This window comes from Topomyia yanbarensis, chromosome 3 (genome assembly GCF_030247195.1).
Source record: "Topomyia yanbarensis strain Yona2022 chromosome 3, ASM3024719v1, whole genome shotgun sequence".
NCBI lineage: Eukaryota > Metazoa > Arthropoda > Insecta > Diptera > Culicidae > Topomyia > Topomyia yanbarensis.
Genome location: NC_080672.1, coordinates 325,499,891 through 325,512,231, shown reverse-complemented (window position 1 = coordinate 325,512,231; position 12,341 = coordinate 325,499,891). Strand labels below are relative to the sequence as shown.

The following is a 12,341-nucleotide window of genomic DNA, read 5'->3' as shown; positions in this document are numbered from 1 at the left end:
AAAACCGTTTACCGTCAAGATCGGTTCAGGAAACGCCGTATGAACTATGGTGGGGTCGTAAGCCGGAGTTAGGTCACTTGAAGGTCTTTGGGAGTGAAGCGTATGTGCACATTCCTGAATCGAAACGAGGAAAACTAGATGGCAAAGCTCGAAAGCTCACATTCGTAGGGTATTCGATGGAGCATAAGGGGTACCGCTTTGTAGATCGTGTGACAAATCAGATCACTGTGAGTCGTGATGCCAGGTTCATTGAGCTGGACAACGGAACGAATTCGGTGGAGTTTCCAGCAACGGGGTCGGATTCCAGTGTTCCAAGGGGAAACGCTGAGGATGATATCGAATTGATACCTTTCAAGGAAGAGCCTGATAGCGACACAGACCAAACCAACATCGATTCAGAAAGTGATGAATACCTCGAAGCATCGGGACGAGATGACCACGTTCCATTTAACAGTCGAAGATCGGATCGCTTGACTCGTGGTGTAGTGCCGAAGCATTTAGATAACTACGTTCTGGATTACGCCGTAGGAATTGCTGCATGTGCGGTGGAAGAACCATCGGACTTTCGTGAAGCTGTCAAGGAACCGGAATGGAAAAACGCAATGCAGGAGGAATTGGCCTCTCATCAGCGAAATGGAACCTGGGAACTTGTACAACGACCCAAAGGACGTAAGGTAGTTGGCTCGAAATGGGTTTATAAAGTCAAACGCAACGAGAAAGATGAAGTCGTGAAGTTCAAGGCTAGGATTGTAGCTCAGGGATATACTCAGAAGTTTGGAGTCGATTACGACCAAGTGTTTGCACCTGTAACTCGCCAGGTTACGTTCAGATCGTTTTTAGCCATAGCTTCAAAGCGGAATATGGTCGTTCGACATCTGGATGTCAAAACCGCGTATCTTTACGGGATGCTGGACGAAGAAATTTTAATGCGTCAGCCTCCTGGGTTTGCAGTAGCCGGTAAGGAGGAGTATGTTTGCCTGCTCAAGCGCAGTATTTATGGTTTGCGACAGTCTGCTCGCTGCTGGTACAAAAAGCTTGATGAAGTCCTTATCCAGTTAGGATTCAAGTCATCGAAAGCCGACCCATGCCTGTACAGTAAACTAGTTGGGACCACTGAAGTGTTTCTGCTTGTGTACGTGGACGACATGTTGATTGGGTCAACTGATGAACGGGAAGTGAAAAGGGTTTTCGATTCTCTGCAGGAGAAGTTTGAACTCACTTGCCTTGGAGAAGTGCGGCACTTCCTCGGAATGGACGTGCAACGAAAAAATTGGACCTACACAGTTCGATTGAAGAGTTACATCGAAAAGTTAATCGCGAAGAATGGGATGGAACAAGCTAAGACGGCGAAGTCACCCATGGACCCAGGATACCTGAGTATAACAGATTCAAGTGCCCCCTTCGAAGACCCTACAATGTATCGGAGCCTTGTTGGAGGGCTATTATATCTTGCCGTTACCGCTAGACCTGATATAGCTGCATGTACTGCAATTCTCGGACGCAAATTCAGCGCTCCGGGTGAAGCAGATTGGACCGCTGCGAAACGAGTTCTACGCTACCTGAAGGCAACAGCTGACTACAGTCTGCAACTAGGAGGAGAACCGGATAAGACGCTAATTGGTTACTCAGACTCTGACTGGGCAGGAGATGTCGTTAGCCGAAAATCAACATCCGGGTTTGTGTTTTTGTTCGGAGGTGGAGTGATTTCCTGGGCTAGTCGCCGCCAGACGTCCGTCACGCTCTCGTCAATGGAGGCAGAGTACGTGGCGCTCAGCGAAGCTTGCCAAGAGATCGTTTGGTTGAGGAAGCTTTTTCGTGATTTTGGTGAAGAACAGAAGGATCCAACCGTCATGAACGAGGACAATCAGGGATGTCTTGCGTTTATAAAGTCAGAGCGTTTGAGTCGACGATCGAAGCACATCGATACAAGGGAGAATTTCGTTAAAGATTTGTGCGATAAGAAGGAAATAGTTTTGTTGTACTGTCCAACAGATCAAATGGTTGCCGATGGAATGACAAAACCCCTCGGACCTTTGAAACATACGAAGTTTTGTGAAATGATGGGGTTGTCAGTGAATCAGGCGATCACTTAGGAGGAGTGTGGAGAAAAACAGTGACCACCTTATATCAACATACTACTATCTATGTACACCTTGTTAACCGCACCCATATGTGACCCCTATCTACTAAGTCCATCCCTTGTTCAGTGCATAAAGCAAACGCCTACCGGGCGAATTCTCATTCTCGAGCGCGACCATGCAAGAGTGCAGTTCGTTTTTTTGTTTTTCTCAGACTAAATAAAAGCAACCGTAAAAGTTCTCGCGTGTGTTTTTATTTACTTCGAGCATCTGATTTATTACGCTGGATTTCCGCTGTGAACCGTGACATTCCCGTCAAGGACGAGATATGAAGACAAACTGAGACAAATGAAATATATTGGATTTGGTAGTTTATTTATTGTACTAATGTTTATAACTATATCTGGTTGCCCGTTCAATAGTTATTGCTATTGGAAATAGCACTATTTTTTTTTTTTTTTTGAAAAATCGCTCAATAGCTTCGAAAATAGAAGAGTTAGAACAAAATGTTCTTCTAAAGAGTTGCGGGTGGCATTGACGCAAATAACTTTGTAGAACATTCTAAATTCATAGGTACGATACCAAAAAAGTTATTTAAAAAAAAATGATTTTAAGGGTCATCCACAAACAAGGCACTATAACATCACAAGTATTGAAGATACAGATTTAGACTCTTAAGCAAAGATATTCGCAAAAAGTAGCTCTACAACATTGCAGCACATATGATTTCATTATCTATACATTTAAAAAAAATAAGAAAAAAATATGATTTTTAGGGAGATTAATCACTGCATATACTAAACCAGAGGAAAGGTCTTGATGTTCTGATAAACCCTTCAGAAGACATTATAGCTTTAAACTTAAACGTTTTTGTGTAAATAATTAATTGCGCGTTTTTGGCAAAAAACCACTGTGAATTGGGAGGAAAACAAATCGCTTCTGGGCTTAAGGGGAGGGCGGTAGTATAAAAATGCGAGATCTTGGGCGTATTTTAAACATCAGACATCTCAGTGCGAGTCGGTGCAACAATCGACCGATTCCATTCAATTCAATTCCGAATAAAATGCCCAATGGTTTGACTGGGATTGTTTCTATTACAACTTTTGTTCTATACTACTCTATTTATTCCGGTCTACCAAATAAACTATTTCATTGATAGATCAACTGTCATTTTTTTTTGATTCCCATCGTTAGTTGAAAAAGAGCGAAGTAGTAGCTAGTTTTGTGTGCAGGGACGTTTTCCGCGTTGAAAACGGCAAAAAACAAGTTTCCAGCTTGCTCCAGCATCTTCAAAATGTCCGACCGACAGCATAGGTAATTGGCCACTATTCAGTGAGGTACTGTTTCGATAATCTGGCGAATCACTGTAGCCGTTCTTGTGCGGTTCCAAATTTGATTGTTCCAAATTCTTTACATAATCGAACTTGTGCCCGTCGGTAGAGTACGTTGCGAGTGGAGGAACTGCGGAAGTGGCTGAGCGCTGTGAGGCAAGAATGAACGGAAGGATGGTCGAAGAAGCGAGTGATAAAAACGAAAACATTGTTGTGTAATCCCGAAAACGGCCATAGACGAATGCTGCTGGCAGAAAAACAAGTAGATCGGTCAAAGGGAATCTGGCAAAAATTGATTTCTGTTGTCCGGCCATCGCGAATAAAGTGATGTTCGGACGGCGTGATGAGATTTGCTGGAGGTGGAGGACCTTTCGAAAGCAATCGACATAACTTGATGAAGCAAGAATTTTTTTCCGGTGCTAAACGTACTTAACCTTGAACTTTCATTCTAGTCTGATATTGTTCTATATCAGTTATTTACTGGAGGTGTAAGAAATTTGTTCTATGTTTGATGCATGTTTGGGTAACGAGCGCATAACTGCAGCAATATCGATGCTCGAGGTATAAAGTTATTCTATATATAAAAAAAAACTTATTCGATATACCATTAATCCATTTGAAATCGTCTTCTAATTATTCATTTTTATCATTGTTTAAACTTGACAACATGTCTTGATATCATCGAAGTTACTAGTAGACAATTGCATTTGACAGAGATTTGTATACCGACCAAGACTAGCGAGCATCTAGCTGCACAGACCTAGGCACCAATCCGTTGGCTTAATAGTTCCTATGGTACGGGCAATGTCTGCCTTCGAAGAACTAAAACGACTCAGCCCTATCGAGTGAGTGCCTTTCAAATCCATTCCAACTAGAAAACCCAATTGGAGTAGCAAAACAACACGTGGATTGGCACCAGTTTTATATTTCATTTGCAAAAAAACACGTACCCGTTGTATTAAAAAACGCTTCTTTTGTTCTTTAGTACAAAATTAGTGTCAGTTGAAGTTCTTTCTCTCCGACACATCACATGTTACTCTGATGCTAATTATCCTTTTTTTGATCCGTAGTGAGCTGAAATCTCCCACGGTGCACGTGATCCGTGAGGTATACGAGGGCGAGAATGCACACGAAACATTCGAACTTGAGTTGGACAAGGCACTGTATGCCAAGGCGGATTACATCATCATAGAACCGTCGCGGTTGGGCGAGGAAACTGGCCGTTGGATTGCTGTCGGTAATTGTCTACATAAAACGGCTATTATCAGTGGGGTGGCCTCGGTGGCGGCCGGTAAGTACAATGAGTTTAAAAACTAATTCATCCAGATGTCGATTAAGGTAAACCAGCGAATCGGCTTAGTTTGGCAACAAGGTACAAATTGAAGTTTTTTTTTCTCATTTAGGGTTAGCCTGGCGCGACCGGTTACTTTTCTGCGCTCCAATGTGTGCGGTGTCCATATTCTGTACAGGTTTGTACATGGTTTCCTGGTCCTACGATCCCTGCGTTCAGTATCAAGTAAGAATATCTATGTTCTATATAAATCTATTGACCATATATTTACACCCTTTTGTTGCAGGTTGAGAAAAATCCCAAAAGTCTGTCAAAAGTACCAAACGTGAACGATTTCTCTTCGCCGATAGTGTTAGTTTATACCAGTAACAAGTGCGCCAAATATAGCCACCGTGTCGTAACGTTTCTCGCCAGCTCGTATTGCGTGTGGCGCATTTATCAGCTTTTCAAATAACTGGCAGGGTGGCGGCAGTGGCGTTCACGAAAACATGTGTACAGAAAAAACGGTTTTTGATGAAGATTGCGCTCAGCACCGGGAATTTAGGGTCACATTTTAGCTTCAAGCGTTCGTTTCAATGAATTTATTAGGGTCTATTTTTAAACTGTATAGGTGAAAATTTTTTTGAATTGAGATACAATTTTTTCTTCGGAACTGTGCGATTAAAGTTGAAGGAAATTTTAGAATCCATCTTACAGGAGTCATTTTTCCATTTCTGTGCAAAAGCAGGCGCTGCGATCTTATGTGTGAAAGACTTAGTAGTAAAAGCGTGGAAATGTTTTTGATCAATAGCGAAAGTTTAGCTTTATTTGTCGTTCAAACTATTCAATGGATGAAATCTCAAACATAAGGGTGAGGTACGGAACTGTGATCAAACGTCGGTCAGCGTATGAAAAAAGACATTGATTCGAATCAAACTTTCCGGGGGTAGCGCTATAACAATGTATACGAGGCAGCATCAGGTGAGGTTGGGAATCGTACTTTGCATTACTTAAACCCACCTTCACACGGTGTCTCAGGTCTGTTCGCTCCCTGCCTCTAATCTGACTGCCTTTACATTTAAGCTGATATCATATTGATATCGATTGCGATTGGGCCCAGAGCGTTGCTGAACTACATCCATTACTTTTTCTGTTGATAAAGAAATCGGGCGCAGATATTGATGACAATCAAACTGTCTTGTTTGCGCTGTGTTTCTGCTGTTGAATTATTTTGTTCTTGTTTTTCAGCTTTACAAGTCGAATGTCAAAATCAGGTAAAACGTGATATTAGAAACGAAAGAGCAAGCCTAACGTGTCAGTTTATTGTTTCGGAAAAACCAGCCGGGATTACGCAAAGTTTAGGGAATTTAATGCATTTAATGGAAGGTAATGAGAGTTAGGGAAGGATAGCCAGAATTGGTCAACATACTTAGCTGCACAAGTGTCTAGAACGAATGTGGTTTTTGTTTCGCTCAAAGATAATTTCTTTCAGTTTAATATTCTTCTGTTTTAAAGAAACTACTTAAGGTATTCTCTCAAAGACATCAGTAATATGATTATAAGTTTTAAGCTAGAAAAAGTCAAGCATACGCGGACTATAAGGCGGAAGGCCGGTGGAGAATGTAGTAGTATTATGTTTCATTATAAGAACAACTGTAAACGTTGTATGAGGAAACTCGAAAGATCCGTGTAAAAAGTAAAATAATCAGTCAGAAATACTAACAGTAGAAAAAATAAACATGAAGTCTAGTTTTGCAAATCAGTCGTTTTTTCTTTAACCAAAGAAACTAAACTAAAATAGGAAGGGGAGAAGTTGTTTCTCTAATCTTCCGGTCATCACATTACATGCTTTGGTATTCTTAGTATGTATAACAAACATGAAGATGTGACACAAGGCGCTAAGAGCGCACTAAAATCCTGTCAATCCTATTTTTTATTGGATTGTGTGCTCTAAATATATCACCAGGGGACCATTCATAAATTGTATCGGATATTGACAATAGGGGAAGAGCGTCACGTAACGAGATAAAAACTAAAAATGAATTTTAGACGTATCAGCGGATCAGGGATAAAAAAAACGAACAACATTGTTTATGAATGGACCCCAAACAAAGAATATTCCATAACGAATATCACGTAACATCGGCGACAGAGCATAGGGATCAAGGCCAAGTTCCCGCTGGGTTGTGCAAAACTGAGAAGCAACATCAATTTAGGCACAGATAGCAGACGTCCATTTATTTTATTTTTTTTTGTTTTGTCTTTTCATTTGTTTCTCTTGCTACAATATATGCAACTTGGTGCGAGAGAACGTGACGGCCAGGGAAACGGAAAGCCAGTGGCTCAAACAGATCAGGAACAGGAGGGAGGACTACGAACAACGGAAAGGACAACAGAGGAGAAATCGTTTACTTATTTATTATAACTACGACACTAATCACAATTATTTTGCTTTTCTTGTTTCGTTTCAGCAAACCAGAATCTAAACGGACTAGCACATACGAACAGTTGGGCTTTCTAGGTTCTCATCTTGACAGAGTCTAGATGGGCGGATGAACGTCTGCCAGAATGTGGGCTGAGAAATGACAATGACACTGTACGAGATGGCGCTGGGCCTGTGGCCTTCGACTGGCATGATCCATTCTCATTGATTCGGAAGCTTCTTGGCTGGTTGGTAGATATGTGCTCCTACTTGCAAGTTGATCAATTCGCTTGGGTGGGGGACATGTGGATCCTACTAGTTGTCGACTCTTTTGATCGTGAGAATGAGGCTAGTTCAGGAAAGGAGTGCAGGACTGGCACCTAAGAGATAGTTAATTATTCAGGACTTGTTCTTATGATTATTAAACTCGACCAAGCACACTGGCTCTCAGAAATGAGCAACCCTTTTGGGTCGGTGTGGTCTATTCGAGTCGAACCAGGCGGACATTCGGTTCGAGCAAACTTTATGGGGAATAGTGGATAAATATTTCTTACGCCTTTATTGGTAGAGATTCTTTTTGCGAAATCTTAAAATACCTTCACTGGTATAGCTACTCAGGATAATAATAATAGAAAAATTAAGGGTTTGCCTGGTCCATAATGTAATGAATATGTATATAGACTAGAACAGGGATAATCGAGTTATGCTACAAGATAGAGAAGAAACAGCACAGAACAGTATTCGCGCGTAAGGACTAATATTGCTAGTATGTTTACCGTTTCAATTAATAGTCGATTGATCCGCTTCGGACCTAGGAGACAAAAAGGAGATTAGGAAGAGACAGAAGCGGATTCAATGCGAAATTTGCCAATATGACGTTGACCCCAAGACGATGATAAGATGATTTTCCATAGGATGACAGACTAGATGACACGACGTTACACGCTCTAAACTTGCGCCAAATAGTTTGTATGTATGTATGAATGTAAGCCCGTATGTATGCCTGTATATATGGATGTGTATGGGACCAATGTATCCCTGAGCAACATGGAAGGATAGCCTTTGAGCCGCCAAAACGCTCATGGGAAGCCGGGTGCGCGGTCGTAGGTGTGACCATAAAGCACTGCACACACTGTCGAGTGCAACGGAGAGACGGTAGGTGTACAGTTAATGCACATAGGTTGCAGAAATAGGTTGTTGAGACAGCCCGATTGCACACTGATAAATAACAAATAACAATAACAATAACAATAACAAAGAAACTAAACCTAAATAGATGACAGTATTCTTCGACACATCATACAACGAAAAAATTATTTATTCCAGAATGTATATTTATATAAAAAAGAAAAACAGTTTATTTCGAAGCTATTTTTTGTCTCGATTAAAGGGGGTTCTTAACATGACGCTGTACCTTGATGGTTCGAAGTTTTTTCCACTAGGTTGAGGGGTTTGACGGTATTGCAAACATCATCAAGCATATAGACTTTTCTATGGCTCATGTACGTTCACGTCACATGACACGAATACCATATCACGAGCTGGTGGAAAATAATAAACAAATACGGCAAAAGCAAATGGGATTGTTTTCAACCAGGAAACTGCATTAGTGTTCGTGAGACCGGTCGACAAGAACTCAATTGCATGCATAAGAGCTACAGAACCTCTGCTTTAAGATGGTTATTGTATTATGCGTCGATAGAGGCGCATCGAGGAGACCGAGAGGGCTTATGGGTCTTTTTTTATGTTATATGTTATTTCAAACTCTGCGCCAACCTATATTAACGCTTAACCACTAGCCTGTGCGCGCTGACGTGGCCGGCTCGCGGGCCTTCGTGGATTGGCTTTTGCTGTGGGCTGTTTTTGATGGCATTATTCCACAGCTTAATAGCAGTATTGGTGGAGAGGCTCACCGTGGGGGTCATTGTGTGTCCATTTATAGGTCGGCTTTCGACATCGTGCACAGGCTGATTAAATTATTTAAATAATTAAACTAATTTAATAAATACATCAGTAGCAATCTATTAGTTGTCGTTTTGTAGTAGTTGTAGTTTTTGGTACTAGTGTTAGTACTAGTTTTTGTGTGCTAGTCGTTTGTCTATCTGTGTATGTGTTCGTCTGAATATTTGTGATAGTTGGGTCAGGGAATGGATGCAAAACTGGCGTACATGATAGAATAGTGGGTGTCGATAGCCGTGGTGATTAGTGGACAAAGTGTCCGATAGGCGGACCGACAGTTTCTCCGCGCCGTATCTGTACCTTTGCTAGCTCCGGTGGCTGCCGCAATTGGAATGTAGAGGATGGCGAAAGCAGGTGCTATTGATCTTGATCGATCGCGAAATTTAACAGCACTCGAATATAGTCACATACTACACGTATTTAGTTATAAAACCTCCTGCGAACAACACTAAATTTATTCCATAAAACATATATTAAACTATTAAAACAGCATTGAACTTAATCTAATTTTTTATCTTATCGTAAAGGGTAAAATTGGACACGATGTCCCTTTGATCGTGGGTAAGCATGCACTGTCGGTGGTGATCGTTGCCCAGCATCTCGAGAGGCACGTTTGATAACGCCTCGATTGTTTCTCGATAGCGGTGAGATACGGGTAGATTGTCGATAGGTGAGTGAAATTTTGGCTCACATTGGCGGCGTGTTGGTAGGGTCAGTTTGTAGAAGCGAACAGTGGGTAATCCTTTCGGTGTTCTATTTGTGCACTCGATTCTATTCGTTCGGGAAGGTTGGATTAGATAAATTAAGGAACGATTAATTTACCGACGCACGTGAATAATCCATTTTCGGTCAGCATAGCATGATGAAAGTCTAGAATGCAATTGTCGTTAATGGTAAATAAACAACATTTGTACGAGTTAAAGTAGTTTGATTTTATGTTACATGTGTTTTTCTATTCTACTTCATTAGTCTGTTCTTTTGTATATTTATTAGTTTGCTTTTCCATTACTCATGAATACCAAAATACTATCGGTCAATTTATGCACTTTACTTATATAGGTACAACCGCACAAACGTTCGTGGCCTTCGCGATAAGACAAATCTGGTCACAAACGTGACCGTGCAATTGCAATCCTCTACACATACGCCCGCGATTTTGCCAACATTAAAACACCCCGGTAGTTAAGTAAACATAGCACCTATAAACTTACAAACGCGGTCTCAAACATTAACCCACCACTCGCGCGATCTTGAAATGGTCAGTTGAACCAAAAATGACGCTCATACTCAATAGACAACACGTTCCATGTCTTGGAATTGTAGTGATATGGAAAAACTGACTCTCTTTTACCATCTGTACCATACACTAAAAATTAAGCTTCAGATTCACGGTCCGCGCGCGATCATTCAAAAATACACGCCACATGATTATAAAATCGAAATCATGCACGCAAAGTCACATACACGTGACAATCACGTTAACATACAAATACTTGATCCCTTTGCGACCACCCACGGCACCTACACCCGCGATCTCGCAAACATGATAACACCCCGGTGATAACGTCTCAGCGCTTATAAATTTTCAAACTCGGTTTCAATCGTGAACCTAAAAACTCCCGCGCTCGCACTATCATGAATCGGTCACTTCCGGAAGTTTCTATCCTTGGTATCAGCAGACTAGGCCCATGCCTTCAATTGGACCAATTAAAAAAAAAAGAAAGCTCTCCTATCCACTGGACAACACGTTCCATGGCGACTTGACCGTGAGCTCTAGTGATATGGGGTAACTCACTCTGTCAGAATGTGATCCGTTCACCGAAAACTAAATATCAGAATAACGGTCCGAGTGACCATCCAAGAACACACGCGAATGTGTGAATGGCCACTGGGTTACAAAAGCGAATTTATACACACGAGCACACGCGACAAACACATCAACATACGAAGGCTTAACCATTCTGAAAATACCCATATTGATTGGATTATAGCGATTTTATTAAACCGGAAGTCGCCATCTTGGATTTCAAAATAGCGTCAAGCATAAATTTCTGGCACTTACTCGTCAGGACCATTCCGGCAATACTCATATTGATGAGGTTATAGGGATTTCGGAATGGCGTCAAAAATCAATTTCTACTCTTCAAGAGCATTCCGAAAATATCTTGGATTTTAAAATGGCGTCCAAGATAAATATCTGACACCTACTCGTCAAGACCTTTCCGAAAATACCCATATTGATTGGGTTATAGTGAATTTCGCTAAACTGAAAATCGCCATCTTGGATTTCAAATTGGCGTCAAAAATCAATTTCTGGCACTTACTCGTCAAGTCCATTCGGAAAATACCCATATTGTTGAGTTGTGGGCCATAAGGAGTCTTCCAGACCCATCTCTTCCAAGTCTTTTGCATTCAAAAGGACTTGAAAACTGCCAAATTTCTTCTAAGTTCTTTGCATTTAAAAGGACTTAGAAATTTTTTGCAGAAAAAAGTCTAAGTCTTTTGCATTCAAAAGGAGGTAAAGGAATATTTTTGCAAAAACCGCGTTAATTGGAAAATCCGCGTTAAAAAAACCGCATTAATTGGAAAATCCGCGTAAAAAATCGAGTTTATTGGAAAATCCGCATAAAACCTCGTAAAAACCGCGCAAAAAACAGCGTAAAAAACCTGAGTGTATTCCTAAATCCACTGGACCGCTCACCCACGACGAGTTAATCCAGGCCGAGTGCTATTTATACCAAATCGCCAAGAGAAGCGCATACGGAGAGGAGATTGCAATTATGTCCGCAAACCTATATCAAAGCTTTTGGAAAACAAAATACGCAAAAACAATCTGTTTTTTGGTCTTCGTCCGTTCATAGATGAAAAGGGAGCCCTAAGGAATCGCGGGCGAACAAACGATCACGAGACCATAATACAGGCACGTAGCTAGAGGGGGGCTAGGGGGCTAAAGCTCCTCCCGAAATGTTTTAAAAATAAATTTCAAAACATGATTATCAACGATTTAACAATTTTGTAACTCGTTTGTTGTGAACAAATCAGAAATAGTTCAATAAGATTGTTGTTTCCAACAATCAAAAACAACGGTCACGAAACTCAGTGTGGTTTATGGTTTTGCCCGAGCCAGTGCAAAGCGAACGACAAAAAGAGTTACTTTTATATTGTGTGCTTTGTCTGAAGAACAAGGGAAACTGCTACTATACTTCTTGCCCTGGTAATCTGTCGAGATGAGTAAGTCGGAGAAGCAAGAAGTGGTACTTCGGCCAAATACTGTAATTATT

General features: G+C 41.1%; 1 protein-coding gene across 8 annotated transcripts; it reads left to right on the top strand.

Annotated features, from left to right (window-relative positions):
• Nucleotides 1-3,248: 3,248 nt before the first annotated feature.
• LOC131690455 (transmembrane protein 11 homolog, mitochondrial) lies at nucleotides 3,249-6,438 on the top strand. Of its 8 annotated transcripts, none has more exons than XM_058976233.1 (6): nucleotides 3,274-3,415; nucleotides 3,519-3,970; nucleotides 4,097-4,254; nucleotides 4,480-4,700; nucleotides 4,813-4,925; nucleotides 4,987-6,438. In XM_058976233.1, the coding sequence occupies exons 3-6, from the start codon at nucleotides 4,202-4,204 to the stop codon at nucleotides 5,152-5,154; spliced, it is 555 nt and encodes a 184-aa protein (XP_058832216.1). In that variant the 5' UTR covers nucleotides 3,274-3,415; nucleotides 3,519-3,970; nucleotides 4,097-4,201; the 3' UTR covers nucleotides 5,155-6,438. The 8 variants fall into 8 exon arrangements, with proteins under 8 accessions (XP_058832223.1, XP_058832220.1, XP_058832216.1 ...); XM_058976238.1 differs by having other exon boundaries at nucleotides 3,279-3,392; nucleotides 3,862-3,970; nucleotides 4,124-4,254; XM_058976236.1 differs by having other exon boundaries at nucleotides 3,279-3,392; nucleotides 3,862-3,970.
• Nucleotides 6,439-12,341: the final 5,903 nt, after the last annotated feature.

Bases quoted from the DNA above. Each gene is read 5' to 3' on its own strand.
- LOC131690455 (XM_058976237.1), top strand. From the start codon at position 4,202: ATGGTACGGGCAATGTCTGCCTTCGAAGAACTAAAACGACTCAGCCCT. The intron at 4,255-4,479 runs GTGAGTGCCTTT...TTTGATCCGTAG, and splicing joins AAACGACTCAGCCCTATCGA to TGAGCTGAAATCTCCCACGG. The intron at 4,701-4,812 runs GTAAGTACAATG...TTTCTCATTTAG, and splicing joins GGTGGCCTCGGTGGCGGCCG to GGTTAGCCTGGCGCGACCGG.